At 42.1% G+C, this 19730-nt stretch overlaps 1 protein-coding gene across 3 annotated transcripts in view; it reads right to left on the reverse strand.

Moving 5' to 3' along the window:
* The window catches only part of fut8b (fucosyltransferase 8b (alpha (1,6) fucosyltransferase)), a 122208-nt gene that overhangs the window by 58684 nt on the left and 43794 nt on the right, over positions 1 to 19730 (reverse strand). For all 3 annotated transcript variants that reach the window (XM_034700002.1, XM_034699999.1, XM_034700001.1), the window contains one exon: positions 809 to 1416. In XM_034700002.1, coding sequence (XP_034555893.1) covers positions 809 to 1011 — 203 coding nt within the window. In that variant the 5' untranslated portion in view covers positions 1012 to 1416. The remainder of the gene's footprint in view (positions 1 to 808; positions 1417 to 19730) is intronic.

Below are 19730 nucleotides of genomic sequence, written 5' to 3' on the forward strand. Positions count from 1 at the left end.
AGACGCCACTGATCAGCTTTTGATGAAACTTTGCAGCAGCGTTTGTTTAACAGTACATGGCTCAAGATGCTGATTTAATCAGAGGCTGATTAAATATTCACAAAAACTTAAGTGAAAAAAAACCTATCTCAGTGAAACATTCTGGCATTTGAAGAATTACACTGATTGGACTGGCAGGGAGATAGAGGGTGGACTTAATAGCTTAGTCTTTATAGAAATTTAAGAGAGTGATTCACTGCACCAACATAACATCAAGAACAAGAAAAACTGACCATGCATCTAAGAGGGGCACACTGGTCCTCCACGTTTTTTGGCAAAATGAAGGATTCATTGCATCATTTCAGACAGACCTGTGCAAACTGATGCATTTTACAGAAGCACGTATGTAGCACTGACTTTGCTACTTATGCAGATGTTCAGCAAAGCTCCTGATTTCATGCGAAAGCTAAGGATAAGGGCCACAGCTGTTACTGTTGATGATGTTAGCTGCTGAAATATTCTGCAAACATTTCATGAAGAAAGTTTACTCAAACACATCTCCTACTTTTGTGTTTTACTCCTGTTTTACCAACTTGGATATGATGTTCGAGTGAATATTTTAAGCAGTATCTTAGGAACATTACATCTGTGTTGAGGGACAGTGAGTCTTTTCACTGTAACATGTTGACCACACTCCATTCACACTCATTGATATGTCTAAGCAGCTGAGTATGAACACAGCTGTGGTTTCTACCTTGAGTTTAGCTCAGTTTGGCCTCCGTGTTTAAAGTAGTAATTCAAAGAGAGAACAGTCCCTCACTGTTGTTACCTGAGAGATTCAGCCATGCGCCGCAGGTCTTCATTCTGCTGCTTGAGCCGCTCAAGCTTAGCCAGGATCTTGGATAGCTCCCTGCTGGACCGCTCCGGGTGCTCGCTGTCCCTCACCAAGTGACCACCGATGTAGAAGAGGAGAGTGCCCCAGGCCAACAGCACCAGGGTAATCCAACGCCATGAACCTGCCCAGGGCCGCATGGTTCAACCTCGCCCACTCTGAAAGCGCGCCTTGGTGTGCCTGTGCAGCCACCAATCCCGCCGGGCCTGCCTGCCAGATGTGTGCACACACTCCGCGCCCCCGTCACCACAAGTGCCACAGTGCCAACATTGGCATGTTCGCAGGGGTGGTGTACAGTGAATGACAGATGAGAGTAGGGTTGTGCACACTTGGTGCTCAGGAGTGTGTAAGAAATAGGAAGTGATCCGGCGATCAACCAGTGGTTTCTGTTTGTGCTAAAGCATGGCCACCATGTTTGGAAGTCGGTGCTTTGACAGCCCGAATGATATAATCTCCCCTCCAACCAGCTCCTCGTTGACCAGCCTGTCCCACGCCGTCTGGCTGTTTCCTTCTGTTCCTCTGTTTTTTTTTATCACAGATGTGTCCTGTAGAAACAAAGAAATACATGGTTTCAATGCATAAAGTTTTGTCTTTCAAAGACTTAACATGCTTGGTGACAGGACAGATTCAAAACATAGCCAACATGATTCCTTCATCCCGTTTGTGCACCTGCCTGGTGTTTGAGCGTTTAAGCCGTTACCATGATGGTTTTTTGTGTTGATGGAACCAGAAGGGACTGAATTATGACAAACCATTTGGATTTGTATGTCTCCTTGAAAAGGTGACAAGCTGCTTTGATGGAATCTTCCAAAGAGTTTCCAAAAGCTGGGGTTGGGACCCTCTAGGGGGTCGCGAGGCACTAGTCGCGGGGTCGCAAGATTATTATTATTTTTTTTCAGATTTTTTTTTTAAGTAATTGAAATTTCATATTCTACCCATAATTCTAAAAATATCAACAAAAATAGTAATACAATTTTAAAAGGGAACTTGAAATCCACATTTTTTCATTAGTTCTCTGCCTTTCTTTATTGTCAGATGACTCCTAAGGATAGGGTTAGAGTTAGGGTTAGTTAACAACAAAAGCATCAGTAGCAGCAGGTTAATTTATAACAGCATAGGAAACAAAGCCACATGTGCTTAAAGGCAGCTAATTTTCTGCAGCATTTAATCACTTCAAGAGACAGTGGAGGTCCCGAGTCTTTGGCACCAATATAGTGGACTCAATAGTTTGGGAACCCCTGCCCTTGCTTTTTCATAAACTGTACTGTGAATGCTGCAACAGTTCACAAGATAAAAAAAAACCTGGCGATTTAAAATATGAACTCACAATGAAAATGTTTACTTAAAAATAAATGTAGAGATTCACTGATTCTGAAAATCAGAGTCAATGCAGATACAGATCAGAGTTTGTCCAATAGTAAACCTATTACGATAAGCCTATAATAAAATGCACAATAAAAAAACCTTTCTGCCAATGCCCAATTATCATCCAATACTGATCAACCAATACAAGAAGTGTGCTAATGTTCCATCTAGTTTGATCAAATCTGACCTCCTTTTACAACCAGTATCGTCACCCCCTGCAGGTTGTAAGAGACGATGCAGGTTTAAATAACTACTGCATGGACTTCTCCTTTCAAACCTACTGACAAATCAGTCAAAACCTTTGAAACCTTCATCCGAAGTCTTTAAATCAAAGTAAAAACTACTGAAGCAATAGGCCAAGACTCAAACTTGACAGACAAGTTCCCCCTAAGAGGTGAGTGAAGCATGAAACATGGTTCATCAGAAAGCACAGAGCGGGGCAGACAGACGAACAGATACAGGCCAAGGAGCAGACTGGTCCCAACATAACCCTGTCTCAGCAGCTTGCAGGATTGATCAGCATGACACTGCAATTTGCATTAACATAGTGATGTGCAGTCCCAGAGCCGTGCTGCATTGCTGTCAAGGCAGGACAGAGATGTTCCACTTGCCATGTCCTGCCTGCTTGCAGACACACATAAAGGAGCATGCAGAAGTAAAAATACATCTTCCACCCCCCCTCTAGACACCCTATGCTGCATCCTAAATCACAGCCTACCACAACCCACTTCCTACAGTTTCTCTCTTGCTCTTAGTTAAAGCACGACTCAGCCCGACAGTTAATGGATTTGTTTGGAGGTGGCTAAATCCCACAAAAACCTCCCCAGGCATTTTCTTCCTCCCCAAAGTGCCCGCTGCCATCCCTGAAGCCTCCGTGACAGAATGCAACATTGTCAAGGTGATACGGTGAGCTCAATGGAGCAGAGGGAATGAAAAAATCCCTGGATCATCACTTCCCTTCATCGCGGAGCAGCGGGGGAGACGGAGATGGACGCGTGCTGGGTTTATGAAGCAACCTTCGCTGTCAACTCCCCAACAAAGCCCTGCCATGCAACAGAGACTGGTCTTGTGATGGGATGAAGACTGGCAGGTGTGTGAGTGCAAAACATTTAAGTGTGTGTGAGCGTGAGTGCTATCATCTCGGAGCGTGTACCACAGTGCAGTGGAATAATGCCAAGCATCTTAGACTTTATGTGAGTGGTGGTGGTGGTGGTGGTGGTGGTGGGGTGGAGTTGATTGACACATTGCAGTGTCTCTAGTGCTTCTGCCTGTGAGCGTTTGAGAGAGAGGAAGTGTTCCTGCTGGGGTTCGCCTCACAGCACAGGAGTAGGTTAACAGTAGCACATCGTGTTTACCATGGCGGCAGAGTTGATATGTAGGACATAAATGGTGCCGTGCTGTAATTCCAGAGAGACTTTTCATGCTTCACTTGTGAAAATCTCCCAGAAAAATAGCTGCAAAGATCGCTAAAACAGTGAGGATGCAATGTATGCTCCTCTCCTTCATTCCTTATTGAATGATGCAGGATTATGAAAATCTGCACAGACGTTCCTTCCTCACCGTTGATCCTGTTGCGACTAACCTAGCCTGACACCAGGGTGGCTCTTTATGCATGCGGCACAAAGATGTGCTGAGCTGTGTTTTATTATGGAAAATAAGAGCTGCAAGAGGGTAGCACTCCACCAGCTAATGCACAACTGGGACTTTACTAAAAGAAAGCCTGCAAAAGCCCTTGTCACTGTGTTTGAGGAGCCGTAATGAGGTTTGTGTTCAGTAGACTAAAACTGATATATATAAAACAGTGGGATGAGGCAGGCAACTGCTGCCAAATAGGATATGGGAATTTTTGGGAGATAAGACTCCTAGCTAGTGTTGTGCTTATACATGAAAGTCAAGCTAAGCCAGTTATATATTACTGCTGTATTAATAGAACTCTGGGGAAATTAGCATGAACTCCTTGCAGTTAATGGCCTACTCAGTGATATCATTTCAGATAAAAGAGGCAAAAGCTAAATAAAATTATGAACTTTGTTGTACATCCGATACAACAAATGCAACAGGAGAAAGGCAGTTCTATTTAAAGGTGCAAATACCAAATTCATAACAGCAATTCATAGCAGACAAGTCATTACTACTGAATTGATGAATTGACTAATCACATAATGAACTTCGTAATTACTTAATGGCTCTTATTTTGCTATCAGCTCTTTTTTTTTTAGTTTAACATTACTCTTTTAAACTGACATGCCCCTTAGGCAACACTGCATTAAAAACAGACATGACTCTGGAGTGGAAATCACTGCATGGTAGTGCTGGGTGATAATTAAATAAGGATAATTATCGCAATATCATTTTTCTCGATATGAATATAAAAAATGTTTGATAAAAAAATGATATAAATAAACATTTAATTACACCCCCTGGCCACTTAAAATGGAGGGGCGCTAATGAGCCTTAAACGCTAGTTGCCACCCAACATTTGACAGAAGAAGAAGATGGAATTGAAGAGCCAATCATGTCGCAGGGTGAGAGGTAGGCGGGGCTTAAAAACAGTCAGAGCGGAATGTAAAAACAGCTGAGAGGAGCGACAGCGGCACGGAAGAAAACTCAAAACCTACCAGCTCAAAGCAGAGTCGTTAGTCTGACCCTGTGTCGACTCAGCTTTAACTTTTAACTTAATACACTTCATTACATCTACTTTCAGGATGTGGGTACAGGAAGAGCACACAGAGAAAACTAAATCCAGATACAAACTAACAAACTATCTGGTTTCATCAACTTTCACTCAGGACCAAAAAACTGCATTTAAATTTAAATGAAATATTGAGTTGATATTTATCGTGATAATTAGCGATATTAACTGATATGAAATATTTTATCGGGATAACATAATTTTCAATATCGCCCAGCCCTACTGCATGGAAACAAATACACTTCCAAAACCACCTTCCACGAACACAGCTGGTTAGTTCATTTTCTTTTAAGTAGTGTTAATATAAGAGTGATGATATAGTTTAGTTTTAATGTGTAGTGTAATTACTATAGTGACATGGTGAGTGTTTGCTCCAGTATTGAGTGGTAGGAGGGGAGAAGAAAAAGAGATGAAAAGGAGAGAATAAGAAAGGGTTTATATGGGGAAAGTTTTTCAGGCGAGGGGCTATAAAAGTAAATGAGAAAAAAATATCCAACAGCATGACTGTAACACTAACGTTTAAGAGACAGACGTCTAGCATGCCTTCTCTTCAAACTTGATGGTGTTGCATCAACCGCTGCTATTTTCCTACATTTTGTATTCCAGTCACTTCCCAGTTGCAATCTAGCATGCACAACTCTCAGCAGAGGTAGTAAGAATGCAGGATGGCTCATCACTAAGCACCTCAGCTTTGGAAATTACACCATGTCTGGCCCAGAAAAAATGAAAAATGAAGCCGATGTGGAAGTGCAAAAAAAAAAAGCAGTTCCTCGGGTGTCCACTTGAGGCTGGCTGCAAAAACCCAAGGAAACCCATTAACACCCATGTTAAAATGTGGATCTTTAAAGCAAAATTAAACACGATCACAGCCATGGTGCAAAAAAATGTTTGTAATATAGCTTATCTGTTTATTCCTACACAATATGCTAGGAGGGAATTGTTTTAGCATGTATCTGTTATGACTTCTACACACATTTGAATAATTCTGGGCAGTGCTGGGTTGACAGACAGGTGGACACAGAAAGCTGTTTGATAGGAGCCTAAAAGCCTGTCTCAGTTCCACCTCTATGTTTGTGTTAAGGCTGATCAAAAATGTGCCTTGGTAATCATTTCCAATATGGCGCCGTCCACTGCCGGGCTTCCAAACTGCCTCTTCAGAAACCAATGGGTGACGTCACAGAGACTATGTCCATGTTTTTTAAAGTCTGTGGTCTGCCCGCAGCCTGAAAAACATGTGCACTGACATAACTGACCAAATATTAAGAATTCCCTTTCAAACTAATTTTGTCATTGCCATTTTGTTGGCAATGCTGACCAATCGTTGCACTCCTACTTTCAAGAAGACAGATGAACTTTCAAGCTTGAGAAAAACTACTTGATAGAAAAGCCAGGTTACAAAGTTCCCCCATGGAATTTGAATGATAAGGACATTTAAAGCTAGGGTTGGTAGTCACGGAAAACTAGCATGAATTTGAGTGTAGCATTTCCTCAGGACTCCGTCTAACCCAGGATTTGATTGGTTTCATAATTTGGCTCCCAAAGGCAGGGATTGGTTGGTGTTTTCCCAGGTTTACTCTGGCTGTAGATAGCAGCTTTTTTTTTTCCGCTCGTTTTAAAGAACACATTATGTATTGATTGTCATCGGGACATAAAGATCATTTTAAACAGTATAACAAAAAGTGTATCTAAATCTGACTTTGAACCCCAGCTTTAACAGAAACTGAAAAGCTTCAAAGAAAAACGTCTGGAGTTGCATTATGGGGGTCGTAGGATCCAGATGTCCGAAAGCTTTACTTCGAAAGGGCCTTACAGTCTGAATAACCCACACCCTCAGTTGTTTCATTTTGCTAATTCAATTTTAGACTTGTCTGAACCAGGTCCCTCAACAAGATAGAAGAGTAATACTGAATCACTGGAACGCCCCTTTAATAGCCTTGAAACACAAGCTAACATCATTAACATCAAGGGCGATGCAAAACGATCCGCATAATCAGGTATAAAATACCAGTCTCATTGAAAACACATCCTTCACACTAAAGGTCATGAATATGGGTTTTCGATTGTTGGAAATGGCAGTGGAGTCAGCTGATCTCACACTTTGGGTGAAATTGCTGCACAGTCTAATGCGCTATTAATAGAAAAAGCATATTCCCCCTAATATTGGGTGGAACAGTTTGAGCTAATCTGGTCACATTAGCGGGAGCACAAAGTGCACAGAGGTTAGGTAACAGAAGATCAACAGCTTGTAATTAATTACTTCAAGCACTGTATAATCATTACTAAAGAGATGTACTCTTTTTCAGAGGGTAAGAAACACAAAAGCATTTTTGGTTATATTCTTGTTTCAAATGACAGCCATGAGAGTCAAAGTGAGGAAGATCTTATGATTTCTTTTCCGCATGCATTTTAGCTCAGCTCTGGCTGTGATGCATTCAGGGTCCATCCTTTGATATTTTCAGTTTGCTATGTGTCACAGCTGAAAGAAAAGGAGACATCTATTGAGCCCTGTGTCAGCAGAATGTGGCTCGATTAAAGAGAAAATTATACTCAACTGCAGTTTTTTTTTTAACAGCCAAAGATACCACCAGAGATTTAGCCAGAGTGAAATGAGCACTGACAATTTTTCCATTTTCTCAAACCTTTCATATCTGCCCTGGAGTCGCCACGAATGGGCATTATAAATAATATAAATTATAATGATGTCACTTAAATAAATATATTAAAGTTTCCCACAGTGCACAATCATTTCTAAGTTGGTCTGTGTGACAGATTTGCTGACAGCAGGGTTTTAGCAAAGTTGGCCGTGCACTGCCACTTTCTTTAGTCTGCTTCCTTCAACACAGCCCTTCCCCCATCAGATTCAGAGTAAAGTGGGAACATGATTGTGAGGTCTTAGCGACTCTGAACAAAATGAAATATGTCACTACTCCTTTTCTGAATGTGAAGTCCTCATACCTTTATAAAAGGGAAGAATAAGTGGACCTTGCTGTTCACAAATTGGACCTCTTGTCTCCTCAAAGTACACACTCACTCTCCAAATCATCCTCTCGACCTTGGGTTTCAAGCACCACCATTCCCCCACAATGCCCCTCACCTGGCTGTGACAGCAAGGTGAAGGCTGGTTCGGTTTGGTGCATGTGGGACCGTGAGTCGGACAGTCGGCCCTGTCACAAAAAATCCCCCTGTGCTGCAGCGACATGCAGGAGCCTGAGGGGGCAGCAGAGATGACCTGTTTGCAGCCTTGCTGGTTCATCTTCAGCGTGACTCAGGCTGCAGCAGAGGTCATCTATCAGCGCGCTCAGGTCTCCTGGCAATAAGCACGGCAATGAAGTCTGCCGCTGAATTATGCATGGAGCCTGGATAAGGACAGTTTCCATTACACCAACACAGCCGCTCCATGTTAGGCATGACTGAAAAAAGAGCGTCATATACACCATATGGGCGTCACTTAACTTCCACGCCAGGGGCAGCTTTAAGGGGGCATAAGCAGCAAGATGTTACTCTTCTATGGCAGGAAAAGCAGCAGGTACAGGGGAATCAGGTGGAATTGCTTAGCAGCATAACGAGGATGCCAATGGGAGAAATTGCATTATTTATAGCTGTAATTTTTCTTACTAGTATACGACGGGTTTTATTTGAGAAGTCTGACTTTCAATATCAAGGGAGGAGGCATGCAGGTGCTTGAACTACAGGAAAGCAGCAGGAGAAACATCAACTTCAACTCTGGCAGCAATTTTTAACCATTATTTATCCAGCGATGCTTTGCTGAGCAAGCTGTTCTTGATAAACAGCCTTCTTTATAGCCATAAAGCTAGGCTCATTTCCACCTGATAGCAGCCTGCTGCTGCCACTATTTCCTACAAATGGAAAATGAACTGCTTTTTCTGGCTATTTTCTCCGCTGGTCTGGAGGTTCAAAGGGACGACCTCACAGCCTCTACCGCTTTTCCAAAGAAACGGATGACACTAGTGTTAGGAACAGAGCTTGACATGTTTCGAACACAAGTACGACGACTAGAAACACTCTGCGGTAACAGATCCAACAAAGACATAAAAGAGGATCAGGGATTCATAATGTATTCAACCAGAAAAAAGCAGCAGCAATGGAGAACAACACCAGAAATGTTCCAGGCTGAAGGATTGTAACCTGAAATGTTTGCTCCCCTGTTTCCTGCCATTTGCAACGAAAAACATTCCAATTAAATGAGTGCTACTCTGACTTTTTTTTTCATCAATATGAATTTCAGCAAGTGTCTGACTCATCCAGCGGCAAAGTGCTCCCACTCCCACGGCTCCTTTTCACATCTCAGTTGGCTCGGAGCCGAGATGCAGACACACTCATAGCTGTCTGGGGGTGCCCCCAGCGTTTTATATGCATGTGTGTACCCGCAGATGGGTGTGCAGGAGTCACCTGGCTCGGTTAGGTATGCCTGACTGCACAGTGCACACACATACACACACAAACAGAGAGCGACATACATGGTAAATATTTCATGAGCTGCTGTTTACTTCACAACATTTCTAACCCGAATGTGGAGAAGTCCATTAACTGATGCTAAATGGAAGAGAGAAAGCCCAGCGTGGTGAAACAGAAGAAAGCAGATAGATGGTGAGCTGGGAGAGTAAAGGGCAGCCACTGAGCTGGGCTTTAATACCAACACATTAAAAGCCCATGGCTAACTCAGGGGACACCAAGGTCATGTCCTGAGGAGGGTTTATGGAAAATTGGAGGTTTAACTAGTCTGTATGAAGGTTAAGATTCACAAGTGCACACAAATTACACACGGTGGGTGCGAAAGGCTGGTTTTTAGTGTGTTTTGAGTCAGCAGTGTAGGTGGTTCTGTTCTGACAAACATTTAAGTTCAAATGTGATAAAATGAAGGGATTTCACAGTCCTCCATCTGAATCATTTACCTGGATGAGATAGAAAACTAACTTTACAAAGTTCAGACCATCATGATTGGAAGTTTATATATATATATATTTGTTATGTTTTGGGGCATTTTTGCCTTTAATGGACAGGACAGCTCACGAGAGACAGCAAATGTGGGGAGCAGAGAGAGGTGCAGGATATACGGCAAATGGTCAAGGCTGGAATCAAACCTGCGACTTCTGCGATGAGGGCTATAGTCTTTGTATTTGGGGCGTGCGTTTAGACCGCTAGGCCAACTGTGCCCCGGATGATTATATATAAAACAAAGAAGTCTGGTCTGAAGATCTCAGGATCACCTTTTAAAAAACTCTGGTGACAAATCTGCCAAGTTGTGGAAGAAATCAAAGAAAAAGAGGAGCATCTTTTTTAGTCTATGTGGATTCATAACTCATCTGAACTTCAGAAAGGAAGAGAAGATCATTACTGATGCATAAATACAAACAGATATTTTGTGATAGAAGTCAATAAAAACTGAATATTTGAAATATATTTCTAACTTTAACGATTTAAGATCTTAAACGTGCATTAATTTAAGACCATAATGGAGCACAGCAAATACAATCTTATATCTCACACTACCCCAACTTTAAATTAAAATCCAGAAATAAATTAGGGACATAAGTATTCAGTGAAGTTATCATACAATATGATTCATGATGCTGGGTTCACGATTTGTTTTATTCAAGACTTTTTGGATGGTAGGGTATGAGTAACCCAGTTTATATTAAAGCACTAAAGAAGAGATGGCTCATGAAACTGTTTTTTTGTGCTGCTTTAATTTGATCTTTTTACTGCCTTACGACTTGGTAACTGTATGTCCTATTCTGATCACAAACATGCTTTTATTTTGAAAGGGCATGAGTCAATGGAGACAGCTCCAAGACACCAGCAGAATTTTTTTTTCCATTTATTAACATCCCCAAAGAGGCCTTGGCTCTTAAGTTGACTGTTACGTCTCTCCTTCTCTTACTGTTACCTACAGAGCAGGTGTGGAGGTATTACCGGCAACACGAAACCTCCACACGGCTTAACCCTGTACGAGCTTATTAAAAACAGATGGCTTTTTCAGGATAAATCAATGAAAAATGGTTAAAATTATGGGCTTGGCGAACCGCCCAGGTATTGTCTGTAAGTGGGAACACTGCGATGAATCCTCATGTGAGTATGCCTCAACTCAGCTTTACATGTACAAGACATAATGACAACCAAGAGGAGTTGACGCAGATAGCACCCTCTGCTGTTTATAAAGGGTATCGATATCCAATATTCATCTCACTGATTAGCATCTTGCTTTTGTGTACCGACTTTTAACAGTTATCAATCAATACACATGTTCATGCCTACAGTATAAGTCCTTATTCAGCTACGGACTAAAGAGATGATATAATATTAAACAAGAGAAGTTAAAGTTCGTTTATACTTCTGCCTCGACCCTACGCAGCAGGGGCTGACGCGGACATGGGCACTACTTACTGCCGAAACGCTTGAGGGCAGTGTGGTCTCTCTGATAGTCGGTCGCCTGATTCCGGCCCCGCTACGATCTCTGTTTACTTTTCCCCAGTGATTCAGAGCGTGTTATGTTAATATACAGCTGATGCATGTTGCTGTTTATCATACAGACATGATTACATGAAGAATAGAGGAGGAGATGAAATACACGGCCGATGTGCGGGATCCCTGAAGTGCTGTAAATGCGGGAAATACAATGCCGAGCGGACCAATCACAGGGCTTGTGGTCTGTGTCAATTCGACGTGTTGTTACAATTTGGAGGAGGTGCACATCAGCTACATGCGTAGGCATCTGCGTAGGTACAGCAGCTATGCAGAGCTACAGCGTTGATTCGACGCAAAAGTATAATCAGGCTTAAGATGCAGATAGCCCCCTCCACTGTTTAAAAAGGGTATTGATATTTATTTTTCATCTTGCTGATTAAAACGTGCATTGCTGCTATTCACTGCTTTACAGTTAATTGTTGTCATTACCAACCATAATCACATGTCAATCAGTCACTACTGACTTTAAAAAAAAAATTGTATTAATACTGCCTGTAATTACTTCTATTTAATTTAAATTCCATTTGTAACATTGTATATATCTAAACTGTATTCTAGTTTTATTTATCTATTTTTATTTTATTTATTTTATTTTATTTTTATTTTTTACTTATTTTTACTTATTAAAACTTCTTTCTTGATTGTACTTATGTCTGGGTTGCTGTAACAACTAAATTTCCCCCCCAGAGGATCAATAAAGTAACATCTTATGTTATCTATCTTATTAGTATGTCTGCCGACATACATGCTGATAATAAGGAATTCACCAAGCCCTGACAACTTTGTGTTCATTGCATGTCACTTAGTCTTGTTGAACTGGTTGATTTCAACTGCTAAGGTATGTTTCACTCAGGTAATCTCTTCTGAGCTTTGATGTAAAGTATATAATCTCTTTGTAAATATCTAAATTAAAGACTGTTTGTTTTAGATGTGCTCAAGGGAAAGCTTCCCAAATTTTATAGAGCATCAACAGATTAATTATTTCCACCATGGAGAGAAAGTGAACACGAATAGGAAACTTAGATATCTATAAATCATGGCGACCAGAGAGTATAAAAAAATCAAAGAGCTGTCAGCTCTTTTCAAAGAGAGCTGTGTACCCACAGTGTCACATTTTCATCATTGAGTACCAACTATCTGAGTGGTGCCGCCACCTGAGCACCGGAGTCAGCCCACATCATCACAACTTTGGGATTAAGTCTTGCAGAAGTGGCTAAAGGTCTGAGAGAACTTCTAGCCGTGCAAAAGCTGAGCCCGCTGCAGCTTGGCATCCGGTATCAGAGCTAAGCACACTGCCTCTCCTTCAAGGTTATCTCTGTGGAGAATTCGCTGACAGCAGGATACACGCGCACACGCTTTCACACACACACGCACTTGCACTCACATGGTGACACAAAGATAGGTACCCACACACACACACACACACCAAGGCACACACACGCACCGCGTTAGCTTAGTGTGTATGAAGATGTTTGTGCTGGCCGGTTTATGCAAACAAGTTTTTAATTGGGACGGAGGGACACATGATTAGCAGTAAAAAGGAAGCAATCATCCCTCTGTTTTATCACTTTTTATGTCCAAATAAAAACAGAGACCTGGGCGGGGGTCCCCACCTGCCAACCCAATCTGTCTCCTGACGAGTGAAGGTGGATCTCGGGGCTCAGACGTGGTCAAGGACAGCATTGTAAATTCACCATGTCAGTGAGGGTGATGAACTAGCTCTGCAATGGTGTGTGTGTGTGTGTGTGTGTGTGTGTGTGTGTGTGTGTGTGTGTGTGTGTGTGTGTGTGTGTGAGTGAGAGAGAGAGAGTGTGTGAGAGTTTGTGTGTGTGGGTGTGTGTGTGTGTGTGTGCACGAGCACTAGAGGAGGGAAAAGAGCAAGAGTCAATGCCACTCAAGCAGCTGCATGCATCACGCCTAGAGCCAAGAGGACATTAAGTGTCAGAGTGTGTGTTTGTGTGTGTGTGTGAGAGCATGAATGAGTGTTTATTTGGGGATGGGAGCATTGCAGAGAAACTGTGGAACTAAGCATCATTACAAATTGATCATTTATTTTATGCACAGCAGTGGTGAGAAAGCCAGACAGCGAGCTAAAGAGAAGCGTGACCATCATTATTTGCGAGTAACAGAGAAGGAGAAGCTCAAGGTCTGAGTTATCCATCTACCTTGAGCTATATTGCTGCTTGGATCCTCACACAAAAGGACGGACACACACACACACACACACACACACACACACACACACACACACACACTTCCTGTCTGTTCCAGTTTCAGTTCCTCGTAATGAGTCCCAATGACGGCTGACCTTTCACGGCCTGGGTTGCTCTGGATGAGCTAGAGAAGTGTGGGTGGAGAGGGGGGGGGGGTCTTGGGGTCTTGTGGTGACCCCATACAGAGGGTGCCAACCTTTATTCAGTCGCTTAAAAGGGGCTTAATGACAAAATGACTGAACACAAGGGAAAAGAGAGAGAAACAAGGAGGAATAATGGCAGAAAATTAACAGCCTGAGAGGGAAGGAGAGAAGGGTAAGGGAAGTAAAGAGGACGGGGAGAAGGGTAGTGTTACGCTGTGCTAAATTGTGTGATTTTTATCATCGGAATATGCACCGGCGCATAATGTGATACGCCTGGATCCACTGAATATGGATTCTGCTCAGATTACAATCAGACCTTTGAAACTTGGAAGTGGTCAGGCTCACATCCTGATTACAATTCTATGTAATTTAGCTGCAATCCAGAGTGAGAGATACATAAAAAAAGAGGGGAGTGCTGGGCTCTAAATGTAGGGCTTTCCAGTTAATACACCTATTGCAGATATGATATGCATTCCTAGGTTAAGTGTGGATGCCCTGCAGCTTGAACTTATGAAACACTCTTTTGTATGGGTATCAAAAATCCCACTCAAAGAGCAACCACAGTGGGAGTGATGGGCCTGGCAGGAGAGATGGCACCGCAGTGAGAATAGATACAAGAAATGTGTCTGAGGTTGAAGCCAGCGGTTAAGGGACACCAGCAACAAAGGTAGACAGTGATAAAAAATGATCCTGATGTCCCTTTGCAATCTACCAATAAAAGCCAAGATTGACGAGAACAGTGGGGGCTCGGCGGTCTCTTGTGCAATAAGTTACGTTTCCAACACAATAAGCAGCACACCCCAACTCGTGAACACTCCCTTCTTCACTCATCTTCTGTGACAGAATTTACAGGCAGTGCTTAACTCCCATTAAACCGTGGCTCAAGGCAAGAGTGGCCCCCCCACTGCCACAAGTCAAAGTGTCCTCTCCATGGCCGAGCATGAACGATGTAGTGACGGCTGAGGGAAAATAACACACAGGGAGGAGAGAAGTGGCAGAGGATACCCAGGCAGCAGTAGTGGGGAATAAGGGGGGGGGGGGGGGGGGGGGGGGGGGGGGGGGGGGGGACCTAGAACATGGTGGAAGTAAACAGCGCAAGAATGCCCAGATGACAAGAAAATAAAAGCAGTCACAGAGAAAGACAGAGATGAGAAATAGAGAGCGGTAGGAAAAGTGCAAGCCAGGGTGGTGGTAATGGGAAGAAAGATGGCGGCTGTAGACACAGACAGAAGGGGAGATGAAGAGTGTTCCCTGAGGGGCTCCGAGTCCTGACTAATACAGAGAAGGAGTTCTATAAACAGCAGTAACACACGGCTCCCTCCAATTCATTGCTCTCTCTCCCTCTGCTACATTACCTCCATTCTCTTTTCTTCAAGCCCTCGCTCTGTGACCTTAAATTCCAGCACTGCAAAAAAGACATCTGCGGTAACAAGTGATGTATTTATTCTACACTGGGTTCAGCTTTAAAAACTTTCTGAGGACCAGACGGCAAAACATCTGGAGACAGTTGATTAGAAAATAACTTCATGGACATTTGTTAGAAAAACAAAAGGCCTTCCTGTTAAATAATGGACCATTCCTCGCGTTTGAAATGCCGCATTTTTTAAAAGAAATTCTTAAAAGCTGTGTATGTAATGACTCTTTGTCCTTGCGCTAATGCATTCTAAAGACAACTCTCCAGGCGCTGAAAATGGTCTGGCTGCTCAGTGATAGTCAGCCTTCCGGCAAGAAACCCCTGACTCTCCGTTCTGTTCTTTTCCGTATCGTCTTCGCCCTCTGCGTCTGCTCTTTCCTTTGAGTTTCCTCCAGGTGCTCCAGTTTCCTCCCACACTCCAAAGGCATGCATGCAAGATGAAATGAGAAACTGGAAATTGCCGACAGCTGCATGCAATGGTCTGTCCATATTGGCCTCTCTGACAGAGTGGGGACTTGCACGAATAATGTTAAAGCCAACTACAAAATTAATAATTGACAACTTGAGATGGGTGTTTTTGTGCCATGCTCCTGCCTGACTGCTGTTCTCCTCTCAACTCTCTGTTCCACTTTCTATTGCTTTATTCTGGCTTTGCTGCTTCCTTTTAACTCCATTTCCTCTTCCTCATCTTTACAAATTTTTTGTTAGAGCTTGACATTAAAGCCCAAAACCCATAGGGACCTGCCTTGAACAGACACGGGTAAGCTTGCACTGAGTTTTCCGTTTAATTGCTTTGCTTTAGGTCAGGATTGTTTGAAATCGTTAAATACTCTTGCTCTCCCTTAATGAGAAATTACTTAGTGATGTTGGGATTCAAGGGGGATTGGATGTAACAGAGTTTGGTAGATTAGCAAGAAATTACTAGAGTTTTTTGTAAGCTCGGATAGAATTTTCAAGTTAAAATCCATATTTTACACCTTGAAACCTGTGCTTTCTATCACTCCTTGTGCCTTTCCTTCAAACTCTCTTAACTTCTCATCCCTGTCACAATGTATTTCCGGCTTTGGGTCTGTGCCCATTCGTTTGCCTGACTTCTCCCATGTCTCTTCCACTCTGACTCTGTTTGTCCACTCAACCCTCAGCTCCTGCTAGGATGTTCCTTCCACTTGATGGGACCTGTTTGTAAATCTTTAGCAGTTAATATTCAGATTAGGAACATGTGAGTTTAGTCAACTCACCCATTAATTGTTGTCACCCTCACTAGTCAGCATCAGAAAAATTAGTTGGTAAAATTAATAATGAATATTTTTGATTATCGTAGGCTGTAAATGTATTTATTATCATTTATATTTTTATGACAATTATTGTTATGCATTTTTCTTTGTGTGTTTCACCAATGCTCCTTTAGTTTATTGAATTGTATTCTATTCTTCCCTTGTCGACTGTACCTTGTTTAAGGTTGTACCAACCCCTGTTCTTTTGTTGTTGTTGATGTTGTTTTTGTCGTCCAGTTGGTTTGTTGTCTGACTGTTCGTGTTTTTCTTTGCTTGTTTGTCTGTTTTGTTTTGTTTTGTCTCTCTTTTGAAGGATTCATGTTTTGTTGTATATTTTGTATTGTACTGTTTTCTATTTGTTATTGTCGGTCTGGGACCCCCTCTGAAACGAGATGGCACATCTCAAGGGGTTTGTCCCAATAAAATAAATGTCTTTCAAATACCCATCACAAGTTGTATCTAAGCAGCCACCACCCACTAGCTAGGGCTGTAACTCCAGTTAACAGATACTGACATAATGCTATAATGCTCTACTACGCAAATGTAAATAAGCACAGTTGGCATATGGCATCTCGTAGTGCGGCAGGCATGTGGCTTTTAATCTGTGATGAGGAGGTCGAAGGCTGGTGGGGCTAGCTCTGCTAATGTTAGCCACACTCTGCAAACCAATATTACATAATTAACCCACAGTTACTGTGCTCCTGTGATAGTCATGTTACATAATGAGGCCAATTTGTTGTGTTTTATTGACTGTTCCTTACCTTTAGACTAGTCAGTTAGTCGGAACTTAAATTGAAACAACTAGGATATTAGTTGCCAGCAGTGGTGGACAGTAACATAGTAAATTTACTGGAGTACAGTATTTAAGTAATTTTTTTGAGTATCTGTACTTTACTTGGGTATTATTTTTGGAGGAAAGTATTACTTTTACTCCACTACATTCAGAAGACAATTATTGTACTTATGACTCCACTACATTTCTATCAGTGCTCTAGTTACTCACTACTTTTGCTTTGAAGTCAGCTCATGAATTGCCTTCTCTTTTCTGAAATCTGATCCCTAAGACAGTAAAATGTGTTTGTGTAGTTCTGTTTGTCTCAGTGGTTTAGTCATACCTGTATATCGTGCGTCTACACAGTTATACGTGGAGCAAACACAGAGCAAATTTCACTCAGATCAGGCAGTTCATTTAGAGGTGGTAATGATGGCTCTAATTCTCCACCTGAGCACCCATGTCCATATCTTCAGCCCATGTTAGAGGTTTTTGAAATGAAGAATGATACGTATCGTTTGAAATGTTCTCCCTGTTTCCCACTCTGCCCAAACATACAAACATTCACTGTCCAACCTGAGAAAGCGTGTTGAGCTACGTAACATTTGTTTCATTCCTGATGAACATTTCAAACTAAGTTGTCTGTGTTTGTAGTAACTTAGTTTCTGTTTTTATTCCATGGTATAGTTTTTAGAGATTTCAAGTAATGGTTTCTAAATAAACTTAATGGAACAGAATGTACTTCTATATATTTTTGACTGCACTTATACATTGTAAAAATACAACGTTTTGAGATATTTTAAGAAGTACTTTGAATACTTCAGTATTTTTAAAAGGAAATACTTCAGTACTTTAACTCAAGTAATAATTTGACAGAGCAACTTTCACTTGTATTGGAGTAATATTTGACCTAGAGGATCTATACTCTGACTTAAGTGATGAAGCTGTGTACTTTGTCCACCACTGATTGCCAGGGAATATCCCGAGTATAGATTGTGTAACACTTCCATGTGTACTGTGGAGGAGGTCTTTTTGGAACCACAGCGTTGTTTGGCACAATTCCTTTTGACTGCTTCAAGAGTTTATTTTGTGCTGCAGGATAACAATCCTATCGTTAGCGAAAGGGTTTCTTTGACAGAGACACTAATCACATTCACTGCATTCAGCCTCCACTTGCTGGACTCAGATATACGAATGGTTGTTAGTGTAATGAAATTACAGACAATTACTGACAATTACAGGCTGCAGTGCAAACATTCCCTCTGTGGCTTTCCATAACGAGAGGCTTTTTTTTTTAGAGTAGCCTAAACGGCTCAACTCTGCATTCCTCTGGAGGACAATAAGTTGAAAAAAGAAAATAGAATTGTGCCTCATTGAGAAAAAAACTCTCTTCACCTCTCGGGGATGAAGTTTCTTAAATGTGATTAAGAGAAAAAACTGGCACAGTCTTTCCTGGTCTCTATTAACAGATCCTCAGAAAACAGGCAACGTATTGCTCCTTTTTCAAGCACTTTGCAGGACCTGTTGCTCAAATCATATTGACTAACAGCAGATGAAAAAAAACTCAACACACAGTGTGCCTGGCTGTGCTACCGCTTAGCTGATGCAATCACGCCTGCAAACACAATCCCTCCGTTTACTACGCTGTCTTCCACAGAGGAAAATAGAAAAATGAGATCACGCATCGCTGCAAAAGGGTGCATTTCTCTCTATCCAGTGCAGACACCACTGAGGCCTTATTAAGACTTGGAGCAGCCAGTGCAGGAGTTTACATGACATAACATGACTTTGTAGAGGTTGAAAGTGGAGGGGGAGACTAAACACTTCAACTGCTGGTGGGACATTGTGATCCAACTGGGAGCAGCTGCATCCTTGTTTCAATAACACACCAATGACACACAGCATTCCTTCCGGTTGTGAGGATCAGCTGAGAGAAGTCCTATGGGGAGACTCTGTGTCCTTCAATCTTGCTTGAGGACTCTACATGTCCACCGTGTTGCCTATTAGACATGTCAATTAGACAATGTCACACATGTGCTTTTTCATGCCCGTCTTGTCAGTTGTCTTAAACATCTTGTTTGGAAAACAAGGCAGGGAAGTCCATTTATCTTCCTCTGGGGAAGGAACTGGTTTGTTGTGTCTTTCAGTTCCCTCATGCAATGATTGGGCTTTCAAATCCTCATTTGCTTGCTTGCAGCTTCAATTCTACAAGTGTGTATCCAGACACTGTGCCCACCTGTCATGTGTCTGTTGAAAGCGGGGTGACTGACAGTCATTTTTCAAGATTGAATATGCATTTCTCCCTCCAGGACTGACACAAGCCAAATGAAGGACATTCCCCTGATTGATGGCATCTATTTATAAGAGAACTCTGTCTTTTCACTCCAGTACAGACTTTCTCTCAGTCTGCGACACTGACCATGGACAGGTCCAATACAACAAGGTAGAAAGACAGAGCTGAACTTGTATGGTGTATCCAGAAATCTCTCAAAGTTTCTAA

This window comes from Notolabrus celidotus, chromosome 13 (genome assembly GCF_009762535.1).
Source record: "Notolabrus celidotus isolate fNotCel1 chromosome 13, fNotCel1.pri, whole genome shotgun sequence".
Taxonomy (NCBI): Eukaryota; Metazoa; Chordata; class Actinopteri; order Labriformes; family Labridae; genus Notolabrus; species Notolabrus celidotus.